At 58.0% G+C, this 26460-nt stretch overlaps 2 protein-coding genes across 3 annotated transcripts; one reads left to right on the forward strand and one right to left on the reverse strand.

The window, feature by feature from the left end:
- The first annotated feature begins 253 nt into the window (after positions 1–253).
- Positions 254–2495, forward strand: CLDN5 (claudin 5). Its single transcript, XM_032471918.1, has one exon. It carries the CDS (start codon positions 1144–1146, stop codon positions 1933–1935), a length of 792 nt encoding a protein of 263 aa, XP_032327809.1. The 5' UTR covers positions 254–1143; the 3' UTR covers positions 1936–2495.
- A 2035-nt stretch (positions 2496–4530) lies between these two features.
- Positions 4531–26382, reverse strand: CDC45 (cell division cycle 45). 2 transcript variants are annotated; one of them, XM_032471914.1, is made up of 19 exons: positions 26171–26382; positions 25993–26052; positions 25273–25365; positions 24491–24628; positions 23509–23661; positions 20753–20808; positions 19621–19669; positions 18397–18458; positions 17451–17501; positions 16431–16550; positions 15377–15508; positions 15029–15127; positions 14249–14410; positions 9986–10124; positions 9805–9900; positions 9163–9281; positions 7887–7963; positions 6337–6401; positions 4531–5145 (listed from the first exon to the last, which is right to left on the reverse strand). In XM_032471914.1, exons 1-18 carry the CDS (start codon positions 26219–26221, stop codon positions 6337–6339), a joined length of 1722 nt encoding a protein of 573 aa, XP_032327805.1. In that variant the 5' UTR covers positions 26222–26382; the 3' UTR covers positions 4531–5145. The 2 variants fall into 2 exon arrangements, with proteins under 2 accessions (XP_032327805.1, XP_006176740.1); XM_006176678.3 differs by having other exon boundaries at positions 5013–5145; positions 9817–9900; positions 26171–26371.
- Positions 26383–26460: the final 78 nt, after the last annotated feature.

A 26460-nucleotide genomic window follows, 5' to 3' on the forward strand; every position in this document is an offset into this window, starting at 1 on the left:
TTGTAAAATGGCTGGGCCATTGTGCAGAAGAATGCCCGGAAATCCCTTGCCTCCTGCCTCCAGCGAGGATGGGGGCTCTTCCTCCCAGTCAGGAAACTCCTTGTTGGCTTCCGGAGGGTGGCCTGGGGGCTGGGGTGCAGGATCGGCACTACCACTGGAGGGAGGGCAGAACACGGCCCATACGTGTCTCCTTGTGTCTCTTGTCGGAGGGCTGGCGGAGGTGGCTGAGCTTGGGGCCATGGGCTGCTCCTAGGAGGACAGCCTGTGTGCTGAGTCACTGGAGGCTCTAGGGACTTACTGATGCTGAGTCACTTGAGCTGAGCCTCAAAGGATAGGGGATGGGCAGCACTTCTGGAAGAGGAGCAGTCCCTGTGAAGGCTGTGAGGTCTAGGAAGCCTCGGCTGCAGGGGCAGAGTGGGGGGTCTCTGATGGCCAAGGAAAGGCCCCTCTGCCACCTTCTTCCTGTTGGATCCTCAGGCCCCAGGGCAGTGATAGTGCTGGGGAGGACCTTGGACAAAGCTGGAGCCTTGGGCCTGACCCGCACAGGCCTGCCTGGCCTCTTGGTAGGTGCGAGGGTCAGTGTCAGCAGTGGGAGGGCCACTGTGGTCAGGGTGCCGAGAAGGGGCCTGGGTTGGGCTTGGACTCCTGGGCGAGCTTCCTGGAGGAACAAGGCGAGCTGTGTTTGGCCAACCCAAGAGAAGGGGCCGAGGGAACCCCCAACGCAGGCCTCCGTGCAGTGGCGATGGTGGGGGGCTCCCGCACACCGTGGTCAGGGAGGTGGGCCAAGGAAGAGAAGCTGGCCGGGAGGTAGGCACCAGCAGGCTCATTCGGAATGTGGCCGGGAAGTCGGTGCAGACCCAGGATCATGAAGCTTCTGAAATGGCGAGGCGGGCCCGCGCGCATTCGCCTGAGGTCAGTTCGGAACGCGCGCGGCCAGGACCAGGACAGCGGCTGGTGGGGTCCCCCGGGGCGGCGGCCTGGCGGGGAAGGTCCCCCCTCCCTCGCTACCTCAGGCAAAGTTTCCCGAACTCGGGCTGCCGGGGGCGCCTGCGATTGGCTGCGGGCCCATAGCCCGCGAGCGGATTGGCTGTTCGGGGCTCGGGGGCTGGGCCCGAGGGGTAGAGTCCGCCCCGAAGCATTGAAATGGGAAGCCCCCCGGAGGCTCCCGCAGACCCGAGGCTGCGCTGTGGTGCCGCGGGACCGGGACACGGAGGGAAGGGAGTGAGCCGTGCGCTCACGGAGGCCCCGGGCCGTCCGGCGCGCGTCTCATCGTCAGCCATGGGGTCGGCGGCGCTGGAGATTCTCGGCCTGGTGCTGTGCCTGGTGGGCTGGGTGGGCCTGATCCTGGCGTGCGGGCTGCCCATGTGGCAGGTGACCGCCTTCCTGGACCACAACATCGTGACGGCGCAGACCACCTGGAAGGGGCTGTGGATGTCGTGCGTGGTGCAGAGCACGGGGCACATGCAGTGCAAGGTGTACGACTCGGTGTTGGCGCTGAGCACGGAGGTGCAGGCGGCGCGGGCGCTCACCGTGGGCGCCGTGCTGCTGGCGCTCGTCGCGCTCTTCGTGACCCTGGCGGGCGCGCAGTGCACCACCTGCGTGACCCCCGGCCCGGCCAAGGCGCGCGTGGCCCTCACGGGTGGCGCACTCTACGCGTTCTGCGGGCTGCTGGCGCTCGTGCCGCTCTGCTGGTTCGCCAACATCGTGGTCCGCGAGTTCTACGACCCGACCGTGCCCATGTCGCAGAAGTACGAGTTGGGCGCCGCGCTGTACATCGGCTGGGCCGCCTCGGCGCTGCTCATGTGCGGCGGCGGCCTTGTGTGCTGTGGCGCCTGGGTCTGCGTTGGCCGGCCCGACTTTAGCTTCCCCGTCAAGTACTCCGCGTCGCGGCGGCCCACGACCAGCGGCGATTATGACAAGAAGAACTACGTCTGATGGAGCCGGGCATAGCAGGGCCGTGAGCCGGAGAATTGGCCAGGGCAGCCCCTCACGGACGGCGGCCTGCGCCTGCGGCACACAAGCTCCGCATAACTCCCAGTTCTTTGCTGTGACTGGACTCTGGCCATACTAGCGGGACCCAGGCCCCGCCCTACCCTGCAAGGCGACCCACACTTGGGAGGACTCGCTCGGTTTCTTTCTGTGTGCAGTTCTGGCTGCGACGTGGGTGGGGCGCGGGTTCCCTGGGCTCTGTGGGCTCTGGACCGAAGATCCCATTCCCTGTCCGATCCTTAGGGTCTTGGATGCCGCCCACCCCTCCGTAGCTTCTGCCGATTCCAGAGAGGTGGACAGAGTCCAGGACTCCCAGCCTGGGCTGCCGGAGGGACATGTACAGCTGGCCTTTAATCCATCAGCAGGCTAGCCCCTGGAGGTGGGAGGCAAGAGACTTGGCCTGGACCCGAGACATGGGCACCAGATACTGGGTGTGGGACTCAGGCCCTGCCCTCCTTTGCAGCTTGGGGGGGGTGTTGTTTGCTTAGTAAATGGTTTGGATACCCTCCCTGTGTCCTGTCCTCTGTCCAGTCACTGCCTGGGCCCAGCAGCCCCCATTCATCCACCTATGCACTGACTCCTCCCCAAAAAGCTCCTTTGGGGACCTCCCAGGATTGGCCCTTGGGATCCAGAAGATCCCATGACCATTTCTCAGGTTCACCCTGCCACCTAGTCACCTTCCCATTGGGTGGGAAACAGCTACAGCTCACTGCAGCCCAGGGAGGCAAGATCTGTAGTCAGAAGGGCCCCTGCTGAGTCATGGGGCCTGCAGTGGGGCAGGGGTTTGGTGCAGACAGTGGTGGGTTGCCAGGTTGCTGGCTTTGCCTAGTAGAGGCTGGGCTCCACACACCACAGGGTGGCTGTTTTCCACCTGCCCTCTCAGGGCTCACCCATTTCTGGGTCACATCAAATGGCCAGGTATCAGTCCACCACTGCCTGGGCCCTTCTGCCAACAGTGCAGCGGGAACGGGGGCAAATCCAGGATGTGCACTAGGCTCCTGCAGAGCTGGCTGCAGGTCCACAAGCATGTTGCCATGGGGAGGAGGCACCTGCAGCCAGTTGCCCAGAGTGCCTGGGCTTAGCTCCAGCCCCTCCATCCTGGCTCTCTGTGAAGGCCCTGTGCCCACCCTGCTGGCCTGGCAGCCAGCCCAGACTTGCCAAACATCAGGACCTCTGTACCAGCCCCTTCTGGGGGCACCCTGTGGGAGCTTCCTCCTGTGGGTGGGATCACTGGGACCTGGTGTTGACCCTAGCCAGGCACCTTGGGGTGGGGGTCCCAGGAGGGCAGAGCAGACCAGAGCTGTCACTGGCACCAAGTGCTCACTGTTCCCAGCCCTGTTCTAGGCACTTTGAATTCATGCACTTTTACCTTCTGCCAAAGGCCAGGGCGGAGGACAGGACAACATTGGGGGCTGCTGGGAGGGACCCCAAGCCTAGTCAGTGGCTAAAGCTTGGCATCTGCCCCCAACCTTGGCTCCAGGGGCCGTGTCCAGAAATGCCTGGGCCAGGTCCAATGGCAAGGAGTCTCCCAGGCCTGGCCAGGCTCCCTGTTGGGGTGGATGGAGAGGAGGGTAAGAACCTGAGGACAGGGGCTCAGGGCAGCTGTTGAGAACGCTGCCCCGAACCCCAGGGTTTCCAGGGAGTCTGAACAACCCAGGGGCCTGAGTTCCCAACAATGGGATGCCTGCAGTGGGATGGGCCCCACTGCACAGGAGTCCTCAGCAGCCCCGCCCAGGCCAGAGCAAGAACACTCCCTGAGTGCTGGTGTATGATCCTGTGGCCTTGGCTCTCGGTGGGGCTGGGATAGAGGTCCTTACACTTCTGCTCCTGGCTGCTGGGCCCGGCCAGTGCCAGGTACAGTGTTTGGCCAGGAACGCAGGCCCAAGCCTGCATCCCACATGGCCAGGAGCTGACTCCAAGGCCCCAGGCATCACTGGGATTCTGAAGCATAGCTGCCCAGCCAGCCCCAGCTCCTGCAAATGGCATGCGTGGGCAGCTTGAGGGCCCTGGGGGGCCAGGCTGCTGCCCCCTGACCCATACTAGGGAGGACAGGCAAAAGGAGCCAGCCGCCAGTGCAGCTACCCCAGTGCCCACTAACCCTCCCTGAAGGGCACCAAGACCTGGCCCCACCCACCCAGGTTCTCAGTTCTAGGACATGATTTCTGGGCTTTTCTCACCAATTTAAAGCCTGCCCAAACCACTCTGCCTCCTGCCCTCAGCTCCAGGCACCACACCCAGTTGGCCATGTTCCTCCAGCCTGCCTGCTCTCGGGCACCCGTGCTCCAGGTGGTGGCTACAGATGGCCCCAGCCACTTGTGTGAATTGCTCTCTCATCCCTGAAGGGCAGAAGTGGCAATCCTCAGTGAGGGGGGTGTAGCTCAGTGGTGGAGGGCATGCTTGGCATGTACGAGGTCCTGAGTTCAATCCCCAGTGCCTCCATTAAGGTGAAAAGAAAATGGTCCCCTCCTTGCCTCAACTCTTGCACAGGTGCTCTGGGGACATCTGGGAGGGTGGGGCCAGCTGATCTCACAGCTCCTCTGACTGAGAACTCTCGCTGCTCTGAAGCCTTTGGAGGCTGCCGAGGTCCGTCCAGCTTGGACCTTCTGTGACCAGGATGTGGGTGAAGCCAACCTCGGGGCTCTTTAGCCAGCTCCGCCCTTCCTGACTTGGGGCCTCGCCTTGGCTGTCCCTGCCTGGCTCGCCTGGCAGTGCCCACTGTGTGCCTGCGAGGTGGGGAGGCGCCTGGAAGGCAGGTGCTGGGGGGGAGAGGATGGCCATAGTGTGGGGGTTCTGGGAGGGGTGCATGGTCAAGAGGGTGGACTTGAGATGCTGCCAAGGCCAGTGCACAGAAGGAAGCTGTGGGAAGCTGGACCAAGCCAGAGCCTGGAGGCCACCCTCGTGCTGTTTTCCACTGGGCCTTGAGGGGTGTCCAGGGCACAGAATCAAGGCCCCTCTGGACCCTCAGAAGGCTCAGGGCACAGCCAAGCACTGGCCTTGTGATCAGAACCAAGACCGGGGCACCAAACCTAAAATAAACATTTTATTCCATTCAAAACCACTGTCCCTGTATCTAAAATCACATTCATAACTTATAATCTAAATAAAAGCCAGTTAACATAAATAAGGAAAGGAGGTCATTTCTGAAGAAATCAAACCCTAGGAAAGACAAAAAAGAAAAGATAAATTGTAAATAATTCTGATGTCTCCCCAGACCAAACAACCTGCCCAGGCTTCCCTCTGGGTGTGGAGCTCTTGCTTCCAAGCAGCACCACCAGTCACAGGGGTGAGCATGGGTGTCCCTGGGGTCTGGGGGGAGAACCTCAAAGGCCCATGGCCCCCAGTGCCTGCTTCCTCTGTGGACCCACCTGGTAGCTTGTCCATCCTCAGCCTGTGGTGCCCCAGAACGCTGCCCCTCACCCTCCCCAGCTGCCCCACCCTGCACCTGTCTTGGTGGCAGTAAGCACAGCGGGGCTGGCATCCTTACTGAGCTGGCTGCAGGGAGGGGTCTGCCTTGAATGCCAGTGCTACTGCCCGAGAGCCCCTGCTGGCAGCCTTTGATTTGGGTCCCAAACTCACACCTCTGCCCCTGCCTGGCCCTTGCTAAGGCCCAGCATTTGTGGCCCAGGGGTGATAGCCCTGTTTCAGATGGGGACATGGGTGTAGCCTGGTGGGTGTGCAGCCTGGTGAGGTTTCCCATCACCGATAGCCATGGCCCCCGGCCAGGGCTCAGGCAGATGGCAAGCAGGGCGCGGGCATCCACAGTGGGGGCCTGGGCTAAGAAGTGGTCAATACACAGAGCAGACCCCTGGCCCATTTCCCAAGGGTCTTCAAGGAAAAGGTGGCGTGTGGGCCACAGGGGAGAGCATCACAGTGACGGCCACATGTGGTCCAGGCAGGCCTGGTCAGAGCCCACATTCTCTAAGTCTCCACTGAGTGGCTGCCACCAGCTTTGTTTTTTCACAGGTCAAGCACATGAGAGCCCAGACAGACGCCCCCCAGGAGCTCCTGCCCAGGGCCTGATGCTGGCCGAGGGCAGCAAGGCTCCAGAAGGCCCAGGCAGCCTTGTTCCCAGCAGCACCCAGAGCAGTGTGGTCAGGGAGGGTACAGGCCGGCTCTTTCTGAAGGAGTCCCAGGAGCTTAATGAAATTAGTGCCCTTGGAACGCCCCACTGTGGTCCTGCCACCAACCCAGGGACAGACGTCCTTGGGAACAAGGCGTTGGGCCCAGTCTCCTCAGGGGCCGCACTCTGGCTTCAAAGACAAGTAGCAGCTGGCCTGTGTGGTGGGGCCCTAGACACCCCCAAGGGGCCCTGGGGACTGGCCGGCACCCGCCTCCCCCACCACTCACCTAGGACAGGAGGGAGACAAGCGCGTCCAGGAACTTGCTGCGGTCCTCAGCTTTCAGCTCAATCACTGGAGTAATAATGAAAAGAAAACAGACAGCGCGAGGGGGAGGCCCCCAGTCATCAAGAATCCAGACTGCAACAGCCCTCCTCCACATTCCAGGACGTGCTCAGCCCTGATGGCTGCAGCGTTGCGGAACACGAGGTCTTTCTAACCCTGGGAAACAGCTGGCCACCCTGTTGGAGCAGCTGGGGCTGCGGCTTGTGGGGGGGACCGGCAGTGGCAGTCAATGGAGGGGACCCAGGATGTGACACTGAGGATGCCACAGACCTGGCAGAGCTGGCCTCCCACCCTGCCAGCACAGAGCCTGCCCCAAAGTGGTTGTGGGAGGTCCTCAGGTTGGGGAGGGGAGGCCAGCCTTCTGTTCTGCTCCGGCCACTCTCAGCTTCAGTGTCCCATGCTGTGCAAGTGCGAACTGCCCCCACCTCTGGGACCATCAGGCTCAGACATGTGGCCCCTCATCAGACCGGCCTGGTCCTGCATCCTTTGAGCTGTCTGTGCCTCGAGCCATGGGTCCTCTGTAGCCTGGTCCACCCACAGAGGAGGCATGGAAGAGGAAATCGGGGGGCTGCTGCTGGAGGGGAGCCCACCCACCCTGAGTGGCCTGGCAGGAAGATGCCAGCTCTAGACACCAGAGGCAGTGGGGACGTGGGCCGGGTCTCTGCAGTGACTAGTGTTCGTCAGGGAACCCGCTGGTGGTGGAAGGGAGGTCTGAGAGGTGGGTGCTCTGGGCCCAAATTTGCTGTGTTGAAGGCCTGACTCCCGGCATCTCAGAATGTGACTGTGCCTGGAGACGGGCTTTTAGAGAGGTGATCAGGTTAACTGAGGTCGTGGGGGGCCCTGATCCAGTCTGACTGGTGCCCTTACAGGGAGAGAGCAGGATGGAGAGACAACCACATGGAACACGTGGCTGTCTGCACGCCAAGGAAACAGGCCTCGGGAGGAGCCAGCCCCGCGACACTGTGCCCCACTTCCAGACTCCAGGATGGCGAGAAATGCATTTCTGTCGTTCAGACCCCCAGTCTGTGGTGCTTTGTTCCAGCAGCCTGAGCTTGCTAACACAGGGGTGAGGTACCAGACATCTGTTTTACTTTAACGTCCGTCAGCCGGGATAAAAAGCAAATATGGCCAAACTGAACCATGTGCCACACTGGCCTCTAGAGAAGCAGAGGGTGGCCTGCAGGCGTGGCCCCCTCCACAGTGGGGCACAGTGCAGAGAGGTGCCCTGCTGTCCCTGCAGCCACAGAAGGGCAGGCTACTCTGATGGGAGAGGCTGGGCCTGGGAGGCCCTAGTGGCCAGTCCCCCAGGCTCCTTGATGAAGTGGTTTCAGGGGCTGGATTGTAAGGCCAGAGCTCCCTGGGCTGCCTGCAGCGGCCAGGCCTGGGCTGGTTTTGGGAGGACACAAGGGTGGCAGCAGGGCACCAAGGCGATGCCAACCTTCCTGGCTCCAAAGTCAGCGCTGACCCTGAGGGGCCCAGTGCAGCATACTCTACCTGAGAGGTCGAAATGGTTGTGCAGCGTCCGGGAGTTCGTGCCTTCCGCCGCCTTCTCAAAAGCCCGACCAAAAAAGCTGGGGACACACAGAGGCACGTTGGGGGCTGTCCCTGCAGCGGACCCTCCCTGCCCAGGATTCACCAGACTCAGTCCAGACTCCTCACCCCGACCCTGACAGCCGCCACCTCTCACCACAGCTCCCACCCCAACGTCCACCTGAGCTCATCTCGGTGCACAGGCTGAGTGTCCCCTGTGCACCCCCACTTCACACCCACATCCTGAATGCAGCTTCCCGTAGCCGGCACTGTGCTGGCAAAGAGCAGAGGCTCAATGGGAGCCGTGTGGGGATGCAGGTCTCAGACACACAAATGGGGGGCCTGGGGGCCCAGAGGGGCCTGCAGGGTGGTGGGGCAGGAGCACGGGGGACACGGCCCACCCTGGGGCTGATGGCCCCTCGGGGGAGGGCTGGCAGCGGAGGGGAAGCGTTGTAGGGAAGGGGCCCTTGGGTCCGTCATGGAGGTCAGAGGATGGACCTGGGCTTCCAGCCTCCACGGCAGCTTTCACGGGACCATGCAGTGACCAGGGCTATCCGCGGACCAGCACAGCCTCACACAGACCGATGGCCTGAGTGAGGACACAGGCGACCATGGTGCTGCCTTGGGGACCTGGCCCAGGAGCCCCTGGCCAGCTCCCACCCAGTGACCGTGAATCCGAGACCCACTGCAGAGCTTTGGTAGGGCGCCTGGCAGCATGGAGGCCCTTGTCCTTAAAGTCCACTGTCTCCCCACTTGCTGCTGAATGGCCTCTACAGACACGGGAGGTCAAAGCTCACAGCAGCTGAGTGGGGACCAATCTGACCCAGGACCACATCCTCCATGGAGAGGCCGACAGGTGCCCTCTGGGGAGACTGAGGGGCATGGGAACTGGGCGTCGTCATCTGGGATGTGCTGGGAACCCGCCAGGGAGCCCAGAAGACCTGCCCTCATCGGGGAGCTCATGACCCAGTTTCTGTCCTGTGTCTTCAGAACAAGACCCAGATGACCAGCTGCCTGGACCTGAGACACGGCCTGGAGGGTACCAGGCGGGGTCATTCACGCCCCAACCACCATGCCGTCCCCCTGGGCTCCCCTGCCTACTGCACCTTCCCACCCCTGACCCTGCTCAGCATGCAGGAGGCTGCCCCAACCTGCAGCCACGAATGTGCACCCCCAGTGCCCTGCCTGGCGCTGGGAGCCAATGTCCTCCACTAGGAGGGCCCTAGCCCCCAGGACTCACTTCTTCCTGTCTGAGCCGTCGGTCTCGGGGGGGATGCCCACCACAGTCACGGTGCCCTGCTCCACGCACAGGGGCGCAGCCATCACCAGGGGCAGCAGCTTGCAGCGCCGATTCTTTGTCTGTGGAGGGAAGGCGCCTCTTGGTCACAACCTGCAGGGCCAACCCACTGCCCAGGAGCCCCAGCCCCTAGCTCCCCCAGAGCCTCCAGGGGCTTCCTCTCCCCAGACATGCTCGAGCCCCCAAGCAGCTGCCCTCAGGCCATGGCGCCCTGTCCCCAGCCTCCTGTGTACCGGCCTGGCCCCACTGCCCCCGGTTCTTCCCTCCCCCACCTCCTTTAGGTCCTGGTGCCATTGTCACCTCCTCCAGGAGGCCCTCACCAGCCCACCCCTCCCTCAGCCTGCTCCACCTCGGCTGGCCACCATCTCTCCCTAATCTGTCTCAGCTAAACACTAGCCCCGGCCCCACGTGCTCTGTGAGTGCCCTGGACTGAGAGGACAACACAAGAGCTGATGGGCAGCAGAGGGTTCAGGGCTCAGCTGGAGACACAGCTCAGAAAGAGGGAGGCATCTGCCTGGATCCCATGGCTGGTGAATGGCCCCAGGACCCTTAGGCTGGCTTCTGGCACCCGCTCCGCCATCCCACCCGGCTCCTCACTGAGCACACGAAGGACTTGAGCAGGTGTCTGCTGAGCAGGCTCAGGGACGCTGGCTTGGAGAAGAGCGAGACATCCGGAGTGCCCTGCAGGGGAGGGGTGGACGGTCAGGGGCTGCAGGCAGGCTTGGCCGGGGGCCGGGTGCCCACATACATGTGGGAGCTAGCTGACCTCCGTGAGGGCGCAGTAGAGGAAGGGCCCCTGGGAGATGACGAGGTTGGTGCAGAGGCAGCTGGCAATGGTCTGCTGTGTGGCCCGCAGCTGCCGCTTGGCGAGTTCCAAGCCACGGTACAGTTTGTCCAGGTTACTCCTGTAAGACAGCAGACCAGCTGAGGCACAGTGTCTTGGGCGGAACACCTGGGTCCCGGGGCAGGAGGGGTGTGCCCTCTGCTCTGGCCCCAGTTCCCTTCCACGTGGAAGGAAGGAATAAAAACTGAAAAATCCCACAGTGACGGACAAGACAGGCGGGCAGGGGACTGGCATCAGAAGGCTGGAGACTGAGAGCCAGTAGAGGTGTCCCCTGGAACGTGCCCACAGGGCTAACAGGAGAGGCTCGGGGGCACCAGGGACCCTACCCCCACAGATGAACTTTTACCCTCCCCCACACGAGGGAGGGTTCCCCTCTGAACACCTCAACATGAGCCCTCTGTGGAGAAGTGAGGTCTTCGAGCAAAGCCTCTACACCCAGCAGTCAAGGTCCCAAAGTGTCACATTGGCTCCCCACCTGCCAAGATGAAGTGATGCCTTCTGGCCAGCAGGCTGTGCCCAGAGACCCAGGGCTCACCAGGCTTCCACTGCCCCCACCCTGAACATGGAGGACCGCCAGACCTTGAGAAATGCCTGTGGCCTGAAAAAATGGCCCTAGAGGAAGCAGAGATAATTTGGAGACCAAAAAGAGGCTTAAAATGAAGTGTAATTAGTATCTTCAGAGCAGGATGCTGTGAAAAAGGAACAAGCAGAAGGCAAAGGTCCCAAGACACCTGGGCTGGACCTAACCGGGGCACACTCTGGGCCAGCAGTCGCGGCACCAGTGGCCAGAGGCAGGAGGCAGGCTGAGCTAGCCACAGGGCCGGGCTGGAGCCAGAGGACAGAGCCCCAGGCTTTGCTGGACCACAGGGGCTCAGGGAATGCTTGCTGGAGGAGAGCTGGGGAAAGCTGGATGTGATAAAGGAGGCAATTAAGAACATCAGGAAAAACAGAGCTGCATCAGAAAGGAAGGTGGTCACTGCACATCAGTGACTCTGCAACACCATCAGCACAACGAACCGACGCTCTTTATTGGTCTTCATCTTTTAGACTCAACCTAGACCAAAGATGAGCTGACTCTCACCCTGTTCTCTGCCCCACGACTCAGTGTCAACCTCGAGCAGGTAGAAGCGTCTTTATATACTAGGAAGCATGGGGCAGGAGAGAAACAGGGATGCTAGCACCCGGCCCTTACAACCTCGGGAGATGAGAGACGCTGGTGAAAAAACAAGACATATGTAAAGGAGCTAAAAACAGTGGCGCAGCTGTAGCGACGGGGGGATGGAGCCCAGAAGAGGGAGAAATGCCCTTCTGTCACAGCAGGGAGCCGCAGGCAATGGCTGAGATGGGTCCATCAGCTCTGCGAGGAGGGCGGCAGTAGTTGGCCAGTTTTTTGATTTCCCCATGTTTCTAGGTGAAAACAGAGCAGCTGCATGACAAAACCAAAAACCTAGGACTCCACTTACAACACAAGGAAACAAGGAACATCGAAGACTCCAAAATACAAGCAGGTGGGAAGAGACCCCAAGTGGCTACAAGACTTGCATTGCCAGTGTCAGTGAGGGAGGGTGCAGACAGGCAGAGACCTAAGAAGGCTTGGAAACTCCAGGCAACTGGGGACAGTGGCCAAGACCGAGAGGAGTTCTGCCCCACCCAAGAGCAGCTGAGTGCGAAGGGCGTGACCAAGACCAGGGAGCTGGAGCCGGCTGGCCCCGGGGAGTGCCCCCTGACCCCCCACAGCTCCTGTCCACTCTGGGCCCCTCACCGAGGAGAGACTGCTGAGAGTGAAATCAAAACTGTGCAACACAAGGACAGTTCAGGAGAGGAAGGCGGAGGTGCTGATGAAACAGGCTGGGACTGTCGTGGAGGCTCTAGCCAGGCGGTCGGCAGGAAGGTGGAATAAAAGGCAGTTAGGTTGGAAAGGGAGACGTAAAACCATCTCCATTTGTAGGCGACGGGATCCTGTGTATAGAAAAGCCTAAGGAATCCAGTAAAAAAATATTAGAACTGAAAAACAAGTTCTGCAAGGCTGCAGAGCAAGGTCAAAATACAGAAAATCAGCTGTGTTTCTATCTGGTCTCACTGAGCAAACCACAAGTGAAATAACACACCCATTTACAATGGTGTCAAAAAGGATAAATGGTTTAGGAATAAATCTAAGAAAAGAAGTGCAAAGTTTATTCTCTACAAACTACAAAGCACTGTTGAAAGAAATTAAAAGAGGGTCTAAGCAAATAGAAAAACATCCCCTGATCATGGATGAGGAGACTTAGTATCGTCAAGACAGCAGTGCTCCCCAAGTGAATCTATAGATCCAGTGCAGTCTGACTTCTTTGCAGAAACTGACCAGCTGACCCTAACATTCACATGGAAATTCAAGGAACACATACTAGGCCAAACCTGCTACAGAACCTGCCACAGCAGTCAAAACAGGGTGGTCCTGGCACAAGACTAGCACATGGGTCAGTGGGAGACAAGGGAGGATCCAGAAACAAATTCCTACACTTACAGTCACCTGATTTTCAACACGGGGCCAAATGACTGTAATGGGGGAAAGAAGTCTTTCCAACACATGACGCCAGAACAGTTGGGTGCCCATAGGCAAAAAAAGTGAGCCGGATCCATTCCTTACGAGACACAAAAACTGATCTCAAATGAATCAGACACCTAACGTGAAGGGTAAAACGATCAAGTTTTCACAGAAAACATACGTGTACATCTTCGTGACCTTGGATCAGACAATGGTTTCCTAGACATGACGCCAAAAGCCCAAGACACAAAAGAAAATAGATAATCCAAACATCATGAAAATGATTATGAAAACCTTTTGTGCTTCAAAGAACAACATCAAAAAAGTAAAAAGGATGGGAGAAAATATTAGCACACTGTGTATCTGTTGAGAGGCTTGTACTTAGAATATAAAACAATTCTTACAACTCAACAGTAAAAGGACAGTGCTGAGGCCTCACTCTGGAAACCACCTGGCAGTTCCGCACAAGGTTGAAATGCCCGGTCACCCTGTGACCCAGCAGCTCCAACCCCAGGTGTATGCCCAAGAAAAGTGAAAACACGTGTTCACTCCAAACTTCCACGTGTGTGTTCACGGCAGCATTTTTCATCATAATCAGGTGGAAACTACCCAGATGTCCACCAGTGATGAACAGATAAACAGACTGTGGTCTATCTCTACAGTTGATTATCATTTAGAATAAAAGGAAGGAAATTCTGACACATGCTACAACACGGATGAGCCTTGGAAACATTATTCTAAGTGAAAGAGGCCAGGCCACAAAGGACCACTTAGTGTCTGACTCCAGGGATAGGAAGAGTCCAGGACAGCAAACCTCTGAAGACAGGATGTGGATTACTGGCTGCTGGGGGTTGGGGAGAGGGCAGAGTGGGAGGTGATGGCTCAGGGGAGCAGGGTTTCTTTCTGGGGCAATGAAAACTTCTAAAATTAGACAAGGTGATCTTCGCACAACGTTGTGACTATCCTAAATGCCACTGAATCATATAGTGTGTGAATTACAGCTCAGGAAAGCCGTTTAAAAAGTGTGCTTGGGAACAGAGCAGGAAATGCCGGGCAGCCAGCCCCTTCATTGTTCACACTGCACAGAAGCAACAGCTGGAAAACCGGTGTGAACCGTGCCTTCTCCAAAAACGTCAGAAGAAAACACAAGAAAACAAACCACAGACAAGACCAAGGTCAAACCCTCTCAAAGCTACTGTCAGGAGAACGAGGATACGGAGGATGGCATCCCCCTGACAACAAAAGCTAACCAGCGATACACCCCCAGAGATCAAACCTGCAATGATCTATTGCAGAACAAGCTGAAAGACACTGAAAAAATACCATGAGGCATCTCAGGAAGTGAGATAAGGAAAAAGTAGAAAGAGAAATAATTGAGAAATGAAACGTAACCTGGAAGGTGTGAATAAACAGCAGTGATGACTGAAGAAGTGGAGGAGGTGAGGGGAGAAACTTCTGAAAATCAGAAGCAAAGAAGAGAAGGAAAGGATCGGAGAGAAAGGGACACATACTGAAGACGGGCAGCCAGCTTGGGCAGACAGGGATGCCCATTCCCGAGGGTGTGAGCAGCCCACTCCGGGGTGGGGCGGGGAGGCCGCGCCCACCACCGACCACGCCCACCACCTGACCACGCCCACCACCTCAGCTGTGCCCACTACCTGGAGAGACTGTCCAGGGCCTGGATGAAGTGGCCCATCCCGGAGTCGTCCTTCTCGGGGCTCTCCATCAGTGACAAGGTGGCAAAGACAACGTCACTGGCCAGGAACTTATGCTTGAAGCCAAAGTGGATGCTGAACGTCTGGACGCGCATGTCCTTCATGCTGCAACGGGGCAGGGGTGAGATGTGGCTGGCTTTCTGCGCGTGCAGGTGTGTCCTTAGCCAGGGTGAGCTCTCACACAGGCCGGGCCCCAGCTAACACGCACAGCACAGCTGTTCTGCCCAGAGAACAGAGGGGTTGGGCCCGACACACCAGCCCTGCAACCGCGGCACCGAGAGGCTGGTACAGAGCTGTCCACTCATCGCAGGGCAGGAACTAGCTGTGTGTGTGGAGGGGGGACGTGTGTGATCCTCCCCTGCTCCCCAGGGGGCCAGGAGCAGCCAGGCCCAGGTCCCTCCAATGGCGCTGGAGGGAGGCCCTGGTTGGAGAGAGCTCACGGAACCTGGCCCCAGTGGTCCTTTCCCAGGCCCGACACCTGTGTCCAGTGAGGGACAGGCCAAATTGACCTCAAAGGTCTGCACCTCTGCCCCAGGATTTAAGGATTCTAGACTTTCGCTGGCAAGTCAGGAAGTCCTATTTTTAAACAAAAAGAACTCTAAACTTTGGGGAAGGCTTGTCAGGTCCCACTTATCTGGGCGTCCCTATTTTTTTGCATTGTTTTAGGAATGGGGTTAAAGCTGAAGCCTGAACGAAGCTCAGACTAGAAAGCCGTGTGTTTACCCAAATTTATTGGCAGACTCTTCAATCATCTCCAGCAAATTCTCCTTCAAGGAGATGTCCATGGACTGGAACTTCTGCTTCGCCTGTTTCAGAGGGAGACTGGGAAGGGGAAAACGCCAGTCATGCGAGCAACCTGGCTCCAAGGGGATATCTCGGGGTCACAACAGGACAGAAAGGACCTGCCAACGAGGGGCCCTGGCCCCCCTGCCCAGCCTGGCCTGTGGACTGGATTCCAGGATCCAGTGAGGAACACAGGGTAAAGCAGGTGGCAGCTGGATGTCCCAGCCCTATTGGTCACCAGGAGGGAGGGGCTCTGCCCTGGGGTGGCGGGGCCAGGCGCTCACTCACCCCACATCCGCGAGGAACTCCTGGAGCCGCTTCTGCCCATGCAGGGACCAGAGCTTGAGCCTGGCCGCGGTGTAGCACGTGTTACACAGGCTGTCGTGGAGGGACCAATGCTGGTAGAGCACCAGGCGGAGGCTGGGCCTGCGTCAAGGAGCTGCGGCTGTGCAGGGACCAGCCCCACCCCGACTGCCACCTGCATCACTGGTCAGCCCCGGTGACCTGGAGCTCTTCGACCTGAGCTTAACTTGACCCATGTGGACCGCACCCTCATCTGAGGGCCTCAGGTCATCCCACTGGCTCCTATGGGTTCCACGTCGCCAGGCCTCTGCCAGGACCCCACTTCTGGAACAAGTTCTTCAGGCTTGTGGGCCTCGGAACATGGCTGTAAGGATGTCCTGACCCCGTGGGTCTCTCCTCGCTCACACCAGGGTCTCCGCGGGACGCCAGGCTGGCCCTGCCTACACATTGCAGACATGCTGGTGCCCTGACATCAGGGGCCAGGCCTGTGGACAGACGTGGGCTCCGTCCTCAGCACTGCCCCTCCTGATGGCTGGGCCCCGGGGCCACCGTCCCCTTGCCCACACCCTGGTCCCCCAGTGTGCTCTGGCCCTTTCCCTGAGCTCACCTCAGGGTCTTGGCACGGCCATAGCCTGGCCCAGGCAGCTCTCCCTCCCCCAAGTGTGGCTGGGTTGCTCCCGAGACGTGGCCTTACCAGGCCTTTCCTCAGCCCTGCAACTCGACGGCCCCGGCTGCGCCCTCACCACCATGTGTCCTCCATGTGTGCTCTCCAGTCACACCCACTCACCGTTCTCCCACCTGCTTTGGCCAGTGTGTGAAGCCACTAAACTGCCTGACCGCTTGGGCCCCGCGTGCACTTGCCTGCCTGAGCCTAACCCCGAATGCACCCTGATAAATGCAATGCCTCTGAACAGGACAAGCCACACAGACGAGCCAGATGGGCCCACGCCCAGGACCCTGCTGTGCCCACTGGGTCTCCACTGCCAGCCTCTGGCCCTATCTGCCACCTGCACCTGGCAGGCCTGAGCTGCAAGGATACTCATACTCGAAGGAGATCCGCGTGCAGTCAACAGAGAGCGCGTGCTCCTCGTCCTCGTGCCGGTGGTTGTGCCGGGATACATGCCGCTGCAGGATGCCCACATCGGTCACATACTTCATCCTGGGGGGACAGCAGCACTTGGGCATCCTCCCCTACGTGGGCTGCTCCTCCACAGGACTGAGACCCCTCTGCCACCTCTGTGGGGGTGTGAGCGGGTAGTGCTAGGAGGGTCACAGGCCCACCCGCCAGCCAGTCAGTGGACAGACCCCCGTCTAGGTCCACAAGCAGGATGGTGACAGCAAGGTGTCACCTGAGGGCTGCCCAGGCCAGGATGCTGCCATCCTTAACAGAGAAAGGAGCAAGCTGGGCCAGGCCTGGGAGACTGCGGACACTCCCAGGCCTGAGTCCATGGGCCCCACTACAGGACTTGGGTGGGCCGGAGTGGGCAGGAACCAGGGCACAGGGGCCTCTGCAAACTGCAGGAGCTAGTGCAAGAGGCGGCTGTGCCTGGGGACAGCACGGGGCCCCCAGGACAGCTTACAGCTCCACATGATGGCACCAGAGCACCAGGGACGAGGGGCACCAGCCCTGCCCCTCCCCACTCCAGCCTGTGCATCTTGGGGGCGGACGGGCAGGAGAACCAAAGCCTGCTCCCCGCCAGCCCTCTGTGCAACCCTGTCCAGCTGTCCCCCTACCTTTGAGCTCACATCTGCCCGCCGGGCTGGCCTCAGGGCCCTCACCCCTCTTCCTGGCCTAAGCCCACCATACACACAAGTGAACAGAGAGCGGGGAGCAGAGACCAGCCCTGCCTCACCTCTGGCTTCACCTGCTGGGCTCCCTGAAGGTGGACAAAGTGTCCACACAAGGCCACACACCACAGTCCTGACAAGGACCCAGGCCCAAGGCCAGCCCCTCCTCAAGGGGCCTCTAAAGGGACACTCCACCCAGACCCCCTGCAAACTTGGCTGTGGCTGGGCCACGCACAGGCCGAGCTCAGACAGCCCGGGGAGCGCGTCTTACTGGGTGATCTTGTCTTGCACCCACTGGTCTGTGAGTCCAACGATGGCCCACCTGGAAGGACAGGGGGGTGATGAGCAGTGACTGGCAGGGCAGGCGGCACTCACAGGCACGTCCTGCCTGCGAGGCCTGACCCCGACCCTCCCTCGGACCGGAGATCTGGCCCTCGGGGTGGAGAGAGTATACAGCTCCCATCACAGCGTCACCACCATGGGAGCTCTCAGTGCACAGGAGGGAAACCCCTAGGCTGAGGACAGCAGGCCCCACTCGCCTGTGCCTGGGCTTACCCGGCCACATGCCACCCTCACCCACTCGGGGCAACAGGGCACCTCTGGGCCTCGGTGTGGTGGTGCCTGGCCCTGCCCCAGTAGTTTGGAGACCCTGACTCAGCATAGACTGTCCCAGTCCCCACCGTGGGCGCTCAGGGCAGGGGCCTTGCCAGACAGTCACCTCGAGGGGGAGAAAACCAGAACCCAGAAAAGAGGGCCAGACCCACACACCCCTTGCTCAGACTGCAGGTTCAGTACGCACGTCTGCCGAGCTCATGGCCCTGGTGGGCAGGGCGCTCCCACTGGGAGCCCAGGTGGCGGGCTGACAGTTACTCCTGCGCCGGACTCCACGACATGCCAGGCAGCGGAGGTGCCTGGGAGAGCTGCCTATTCAAACGTCTTGCGTCTCACGTTACTGTCTTACTGGGCAGCAAGGCCAAGCGGTCGGCTGGGAAGGGGGTGCTGCACCCGGCCCCGCCCCCTGCCCATACGATGCTCCCTTGTCCCCCTGAAGTCTGTGCAGCCGAGGGCCTCACAGTTAGGAAGAAAACCAGGGCCCCGCATGCTCCCAGAAAGGCGCTGCGTCCAACGTTCCTGTGGGGACCCTGCCCTGGCTGTGGGAGGACGGAGCCACCCTGAGGAGGGAGCCCGTGTGGCTCTGCCTGACAGGGGCCACGTACCACAGCATGTCACTCAGGTCCTTGGACATCATCCACGCCAGGTCGAACATCACCATGGCTGACTGCGAGGGAGACAAGCCTGAGGCCAATGCAACCGTGCTCACGGCGGGGCCAGACCCAAACCCAACCAAGCCCCTGTGGGTCGAGGGTCTGCCTGGCCAGGGCTCGGGTGGATTCCAGGTACACAGAGCGAGGACAGTCCCTCCAATGGCCTGAGTGTGTCCCCTGCTAACAGTGAGTACCTCCTGCCCTTTGTTGGGCAGTCAGGGAGGCGGGGCTGCAGCCCTGGGCTGGGGCTTTAGTGGTGCCTGAGGGGGCACCGAAGCTGGGAGCTTGGGGACCCTGTCATCTACCCGACCCTACGTGTTGAAGAGGGAGGGGCGCCAAGACCCCCTGAGGAGGGTCTTTCCAACAGGGCTATCTGCAGACGGAAGCATCCAGCCCTTGGGAGCAGAGTGTCTGAGTTCTGGTGGGAAACGAGGGGGCTGAGCATCTGACCAAAGACCCTGAAGTCCTGTTTGCCATGAGATGCTGGGCTTCCTGCAGTGTCTCCAAGGAAACCGATTTCTGAAGGGCTTCCAGTATCTGCAGGAGCCGAGTATCCGTTCCGCCCGCACTCCCACCCCATCTGCGGCCTGTTTCCCAGAGCAGAACAGGGGGGCCGTGGGACAACCCCACAAAGAGGCCGTGACAATAGAAGCGGCTCTGGATGTGTGTTCTTGGGGTCCAAGGCCCTGGGGCCAATTCTAAGACTGAACACAGGACGTTTGACTGGAAACTTATTTTCTAGGGCTCCTTAAGGCCCTGAGCTCTGCTCAGAGACACCGGAGTCAACATGCTAGGTTTTCTGTAAGAAATTCTTCTGGTGACACGTACGTGCTGACGGGCCTTTATTTTTCTAGAGTTCCATCTTCTAGCAAGACTAAACACTTGTGCTGTATTTTGGGTGATGAACAGAAGTAAGAGCAGCTATTCCCGGAGCACCTCTGGGTGGGGGTGGGGGGCTATGCCAACACCTGCCTGTGCAACGAGGGCTGCTGTCTTCCTCCCTCAAGGAGGACAGGCTCAGAGAGGCTACACTACGGCCCAAGGCCACACAGCGGAAACTGTGGGCTTGGATTCAAACCGGACCTTGGGGCTCTATGCCGCCGCTCGCTGCCCCTCACGTTTTAGGACACTGACCCCTAGAGCCTGTGTGCGGCAGTGAACCCCGCCTGCACTTACCGACGTCCCGTGATACTCGTACTGCTCATAGTCAAAGAGGATGTCCCTTCTGCAAGACACAAAACGCGGGTCTCCACAGGAAGAACAGAACAGGAAGACAGCTGGGAAAACGCTGAAACCTGCCGGTGCTCAAAGCCACACACATAGGTTGTTTGTCTCCACTTACTGACTCTCTCAGAGAGCGTATGTACTCATAGTGAACTGGGCACAAAGGCCAGTCTGGCTACGATAGATGGAGACCGGCAGGATCCCAGCGCTGGGGAATTACCCCAAGATGGCGATTCAAAGGGGCCAGCAGGACAAGACCTGCTCTGTGTGTCACTGCAGTGCACTGGCAGCGGCTCCCAGGTTACAAAGGAGGGGACAGGCCAGTCGAGCACTGTGCAGTTTACAAAGGCTGTTGGGGTCTATAGGTCTGAAGTGGAAAAATGCAAAACTAGGTGTGATGATGTAAATTGTGCACAAGTACGGAAGGTCAATCCAAAGCCAGCATCTCTTTCTGTTAGTGAAAACGGATTCAGTTCACTTTTCTTTCCTTACACTTCCCCAGATGGTTTCATACTGTCCTTCTAAGAGGCAATGGCCAGGGGCACGCCCTCAGCTGGAACAGCAGGACAGGGCTGGAAGCTCGGACACCCTGGATTCAGCAAGGACTTCCCAGCTCGAGGGCAGCGCTGCCTGTTCCCTCAAGCTAAAAACCTCTCTAAAAATTTCATTTTAAAGCACTTGTTTTAAAATTTGCAATATAAAGAGGAATTGTAGATAACTTAGTTTCCTTTTCGTAATTTTGTTTTCCTAGGAAAAGTTTTACACAATTGGCATCTATTGAATTTGTGAGGATTTATAAATAAAAGTAGCTAAGTTTAGAAAACTGTAAAAACAAAGAACCAGGACTGTCACCCCTGACAGATGGACCTGGGGGACTAGAGGGGGATGTGAAGGGGCCTCTTCCCAGTGCTGGGGAGGTGGGGGCACGTGCTCAATCCTGGAGGCACTGGCCCAGAGGCTCTAAACTGAAGGCGTTTACAGGGGGGACAATGCAGGCAGCCCCCAGGAAAACCAGTGCCGGCGACCCACAGTCCCACAGGGAGGGTGGGCTCTGCACAGGGGTCCTGTGGGTGCTTTCACTCACCTCCGTGCCTCCCACTCTCTCCGCTGCCTCCTCCTCAGGGTTCGCTCCACAATTTCCTGAAGCAGAACAAAGAGAAGGAAAGTTGAGCCAAGGAGCTAGGAATTCACCCCAAGGCCTGAGAAGGCTGGGATATAGGGGGAGCCGTGGGGTCATCCCTGCTCTGGGGAAGAGGGGGCGGAGAGTCCCTGGCGACCACCCAGCCACATGCGACACACGCAGAGCCCACAGGTACCTCTTCGTGCTGATCTCCCACCAGCTTAGTGAGAGCTTGTCCCTGACACCCTAGCCCCCGCTGTTTCCAGCAACGATTTTAACTTTACAGGCACAGCCTCATTCCGTGTCTCCAGCAAAGGCATGAGGTGGGGCGGCAGCTTTAAAAGTCTCTGGTCCCAAGAATTCTGCTTCTGGAAGGATGGCATAGATGTATTTTTCCCTATTCATCCACTAAATGTACTTAGAAATCCTGATATCACATAGTTTAAAAAAAAAAAAAGACTCTAAAAGGTGGATAGGAAGGCTGACCAGCCAGGGCCCTGGGACCAGAGGACGGTTTCAGACATCCCAGACTTGGAGCTGAAGAAGCAGGAAACATCAGCCAGCTCAGATTAAAAATCTCCAACAAAAGCCTGAGAACGAGGAAGGAACAGCCTCGAAAGAAAAAACCAGAGGACGACGGCGTGGGTCCAGGCACCACCACAAATCCCAGGCTCCCCCGCACTAACACCTCCTCGCTGAAAGCCTCCCCACACCCCCAAGTGGAGTCAGAGGAGGCCAGGCAGGGAAGCCTGACGGTCCCTGCACACTCTTCGCAGGGAGAAACCAGGTCACTCCTAGATTGCTGGTCAGATGTAAGACAGCACGGCCACTCTAGAAAAATTGGGCAGCTTCTTAAAAACTGAACATTTAAGCACCACACAACCCAGTGAATGCACTCCTGTTTGTTTACCCCAGAGAAATGAAGACTCAGAGAAATGAAGACTTGTGTTCACACTCGAATCTGTACATGAATGTTTACAGTAGCTCTATTTGTAACAGCCAGAAACTGGAGATGGCCCAGGTGCCCAGCAGCGAGCAAATGGCTAAACAAACAGGTCTGTCCGTACTGTGGACACTCTCGGTAATGAAAGGGAACCAATTCAATACACCCAAAGCCTGGGCAAACCTCCAGGAATCATGCTGAGGGAAAGAAGCTAATTCCCAGAGGGCATATACTATACGACTGCATTTATAGAATTCTGGAAATGACAACATTGTAGAAATTGCGAAGAGATTAGTCGTTGCCGGGGCTAAGGAGGGGCGGGGGCAGGAGGGAGATGGGCGTGGCTGTAAACGGCCCCAGGAGGGATCCCTGTGTGACGGAAGATGTCCTGTATCTGGGCTGTTTCAACAGTAGGACCTGGTTGTGGTATGTGCCATCGGTTTGCAAATGTCACCACTGGGGAAACTGGGCAAAGAATATGGTAACTTCAACTCATTTCTTACATCTACAGGTGAACCTATCACGATCTCAAAATCAAAAGTTTGATTAAAAAAAGCAAGCCATGGTCCTGGCGAGGGAACTTCTTGAGGGTGATAGAACTGTCCTCTGTTATCACGTGGCGGGGGTCACATGACTTTACATATTTGTCAAATCCCATTGAACCGTACACCTGGTGAGTTTCATCGCGTAGAAGTTAGACCTCAGTGAAGTTGAGTAACAAAACCCTCAAGAATTCTTTGACCCTCCCACAGGGCACAATGGAATCCTGTCCCCTCCCCCTGTAGCTGTGGAACACTGTGGGACCCCACAGCTGGCCGGGAGGGCGACTCCGTGGCTGCGCTGTTGGCTGGAATGTTGGTGCTGGGAGATGAGCTGCCACATCGTGAGGAGGCCACGTGTGGTAGAGGTCTCTGCAATCCTGGCCTGGTGCCACCCCAGCAGCCCAGGTGCCCGATACCCGAGCCAGCGGGCTTCCCCAGAATTCCAGTCCCAGCAAGACATGGTCCCTGCTGGGCTCTGCCTAAATTCCTGACCCATGGAATCCGTGAGCATAAGAAAACTGTCTTTTCACCCTGTATGTTTTCGGGTCATTTGTTAAACATCAGTAGTAACTGCAATAGTCAAGTATGTTTACTATCTCCATTTTGTAGAGGCACAGAGAGGGTAAGTCACTTGCCTAAAGTCACACAGCTAGTAATGGCTGGTCCAAAATGTGAGCCCAGGCTACCTGAGCCAGGTTAGTGCAGGTCCCATAGATTAAGTGTAATTATGGTTATTTTACAGAACAATCTTATCTTTGCAGGGCCCAGCTTTAAACTTCCACCTGGAAAAGACAGACAGACACTTTTCCTGCTCCTGTCTCCTTCTCTGTTGTCTTTATAGCAAAATTCTCTGAAAAGGTTATTTATGTCCTACTGTCAGAGCAATTCGGGAGGGGCCTGGGGAAGGAAGGGGACGCTTATGCTACGTACTGTTTCTTTCTTTTTCTTTTTTCTATTTTACTGTTTCTTCACTTGGCTTTAAAAAGTGTTTCCTACCTAGGTGAAGAGTTGAGCTGTCCTAAGTTTCATTTCACCTGCCAGGATTCTACGGCACAGGCAAGGATGCCGCAGCTTAGAGAAGTACAGGAACCCACCTGAGGCCACACAGCCCATGAAGGCAATGCCCAGAGCCAGCACACACACCCGCTACCTCCCAGCTCTGCCTAGGCCATGGGCTTACCTCTGACCTTGGGCCTGACAAGTTCCTCCAGACCATGGTGAGGGCCCAAACCCACCTCCTCTAACCGTGTGCGCTTCCCGGAAGGCTCCAAGCCCTGGTCGTGTTCATCTCCCGAATGTTCCTCCTCCTCCTCCTCGTCCTCATCCCTGAAGATGTCGTCGTAGGCGGGGACTTCAAGATCATCATCTTGTTTAATGAGCAGCTTGATCTAAGAGTCAAAGAAAAAGCATCGAGTCACTCCTCGCTCCTTGACAGGAAACCGTCCATCGCCTTTTCCTCCTGCAGTCTCACTCCCCGATTGGCCTAGTACAACAGCCACCATCTGAGGAGAATTTCCTCGTCTTCATTTCCACCCCGTGAGGCGCTGGAATTTGCAGACCACTTGGTACACAGAAATCACGAAAATGGGGAAACGATCTACGGTCATTAAGTCTGGAAAAAGCTCCCTCTGGGGCCACACATGCATCCAACAAAATAAGCACCGTGCGGCTCAGCCTCTGACGGGGACGCCCAAGTGAGAACGGCTCTGTCGCTGAGGGACTGAGGTTTTGGGGATGAGCTTTCACACAGGTGGGAGGAGTTCAATTCAGAGAAGGGCCAGGCACTGGGCCTGCTGCTCAGGGGCTTGAAGAGCAAATCCCCCGAGCCATCCCCAGCCCACGGCGGCCTCTCACACTACCATCCACTGATCCTCACGCCACCCTGGGCAGGCAGGGCAGGCGCCTCTGAGGCACCCTGATATTCAACGGGTCCGCGCTGGCCTGAGCTCGGGGCGCAGCTCAGTGCCAGGTTCTGGTCCCTACACCTCCCGAGTCAAGCAACTCCACAAATGCACTCGGGCACTGCCAGGGTCAGGTGCGTGTTTCTCATCAGAGAGAGACGAGCCCAGGTTCCTGTCCTTAGGCCACTCGGGCTCCTCCAGGGGAGGTGAACACGGGCCTCGCCAGGAACACTGATGCCAGTTGTCCATGGAATAAAAAGGAAGAGGTGGATGGACGGGAGGGCTGAGGGAAGGTGGGGCCCGAAGGCCTGGTCACCTGGTTGTCGTTGTACACATTGACCACGTTGACTGGCCTGTGACTGTCACACACGAAAAACACGGCGTCTTCATCAGGTTGAAGGATATCCAACAGGTCCACGTTGGCCCCACAGTTAATGAAGATAAAATAACGGAACTGAAGAGAGAAGGGAGAGGCCATAAGGAAGTGGATGGCGGAGGCCTCTGTCCTCCTGCTCAGACATCCAGCTGACACGTGGCGAGGGGCTCTGAACACGGCCAGGGCCGCCTGGGCTAAGTGCTTTAACAACTCCACGCACTTCATTTCCACGATGACCTCGGAAGGGAGGCCCTGGGCTGCCCCTGCTGCAGCAAGGAGCAGGCAGAGCTCAGTGGCCCACGTCTTACATGCAGGTTCAAGAAGCCAGTATGAAAAAAAAAAAGCCAGTATGGGGGGACCAAGAGCTCATACGCACGACTGGGCCTGTCCCTGTCTGTCCCTCCCATGGGGAGCACTGCCTCTCTGTGCCAAAAACAACCCACTAAATTCCAAGCACTTTACAATGAAAGAAATGTGTCTGCAACACAAATTCAGAGTGAGAGGCTGTCCATATTCACTGTCTCCATTTTGTTGTGAATTTTGTCTCCACACTTTGAAGGTGAGCCACCTGGACATATAGCTGATTTTTCTCTTCTGTATGGCCTAATAAAGTTGGTAGTTAAATATACATACAACCTATTGTAGAAGTGGAAAATGCTAAGTGTTAGGAAATTGCAGTTGAGTATGAAAAGCCTAATTAATCTCGGATACACCTCTCGTACCTGTTCCTTATGCTCAAGAAATGCAGTTTCAAGTTCTTGCCACCCAGAAACTGGAACCAGCGTATACTGCACGTGGTCACACTGGAACAGGGCCTGGAGAGAGATTATTTTCAAAGCCTATCTTATTTAGGAAGTCTGCAGTCTACCTTGAAACGCACTTTAAAAAAAATGAGCTGAGAAACATACAACGCGTGATAAAGTAAGGTTTGTAAACTGCTGACGTCGGATGGCAGGTGATGGGGCCACGAACGTTCGCTGTACCACTCTGCCAGCTATAAGGAAATCACTAAAGGAAAACTGTTGAAAGCCGATCATAATTCTAGATCTTCTGAGAAGTAGTTCCTCATCAAGGCCGTGACCAAATCTCACGTAAACCTTGCACTGGATTAAACATTGCACTGAACCCGGCGACCCTCCCTAACAGGCAGAGGAATCCTGGATATGCAGAATTGCTCAGGACACCGCTACGCTCTCGGTGGTCGGGTGCTCGTCTCAAATCCTACACGGCAGAAGCCACGACGGGCCTGCGGGTCTCCCCAGTGCAGGTTTGCCTAGCTTCTTGCAGAAACAGTACTTCTCTCCCTGCCTTTTGCCGATTCTTCGCTAACCCACCCAATACCGTCGCCCCAAGGAGGCAACCTTTCGGAGGCCCCCGCCCCCGGCTGCCCTCTCGGCGGGGCGGGTCCTTACCCGCCTCCCCTCCCGGCCCGCAGGCCTCACCTGAAGGATCTTGCAAGCGCACAGGGCGTCCACGTCCGAGGCCACGAAGAAAAGGACCCTCTGTCGGGGGAAGAGCGGGCTTGCTGAGCGCGGCCACCCGCACCGGGCCCCTCCCGCCCCCACGGCCGCGCCCCTTCGCTTCCCCCGACAAAATCTCGGGGCCCGAGAAAGGGGTCACCTGGTTCTGGACCACCTCGTAGAACTCCTTGCGGAAGTCGAACACGAACATGGCCACGGCAGCGGGACACCCCCAGCTCGCGCGGAAACCCTGAGAGCCCGGCGGCGGTCAAGACTCCCGCCAAGCTAGGGATCTCCCGATTGGCCCAGCGGTCAACCAACCGCGACTCAGTGCCTGCTTTCTGATTGGGCTACGCTGGGGGCGGGCACTAGCGCTCCGCCATTCAGGTTGCAACAGCCCGTCCCGCCCCCAAAGGAACGTCATCGCCCGGCAGGACTTACTCGCGGATG

Source organism: Camelus ferus, chromosome 32 (assembly GCF_009834535.1).
Source record: "Camelus ferus isolate YT-003-E chromosome 32, BCGSAC_Cfer_1.0, whole genome shotgun sequence".
In the NCBI taxonomy this organism is placed as follows: Eukaryota; Metazoa; Chordata; class Mammalia; order Artiodactyla; family Camelidae; genus Camelus; species Camelus ferus.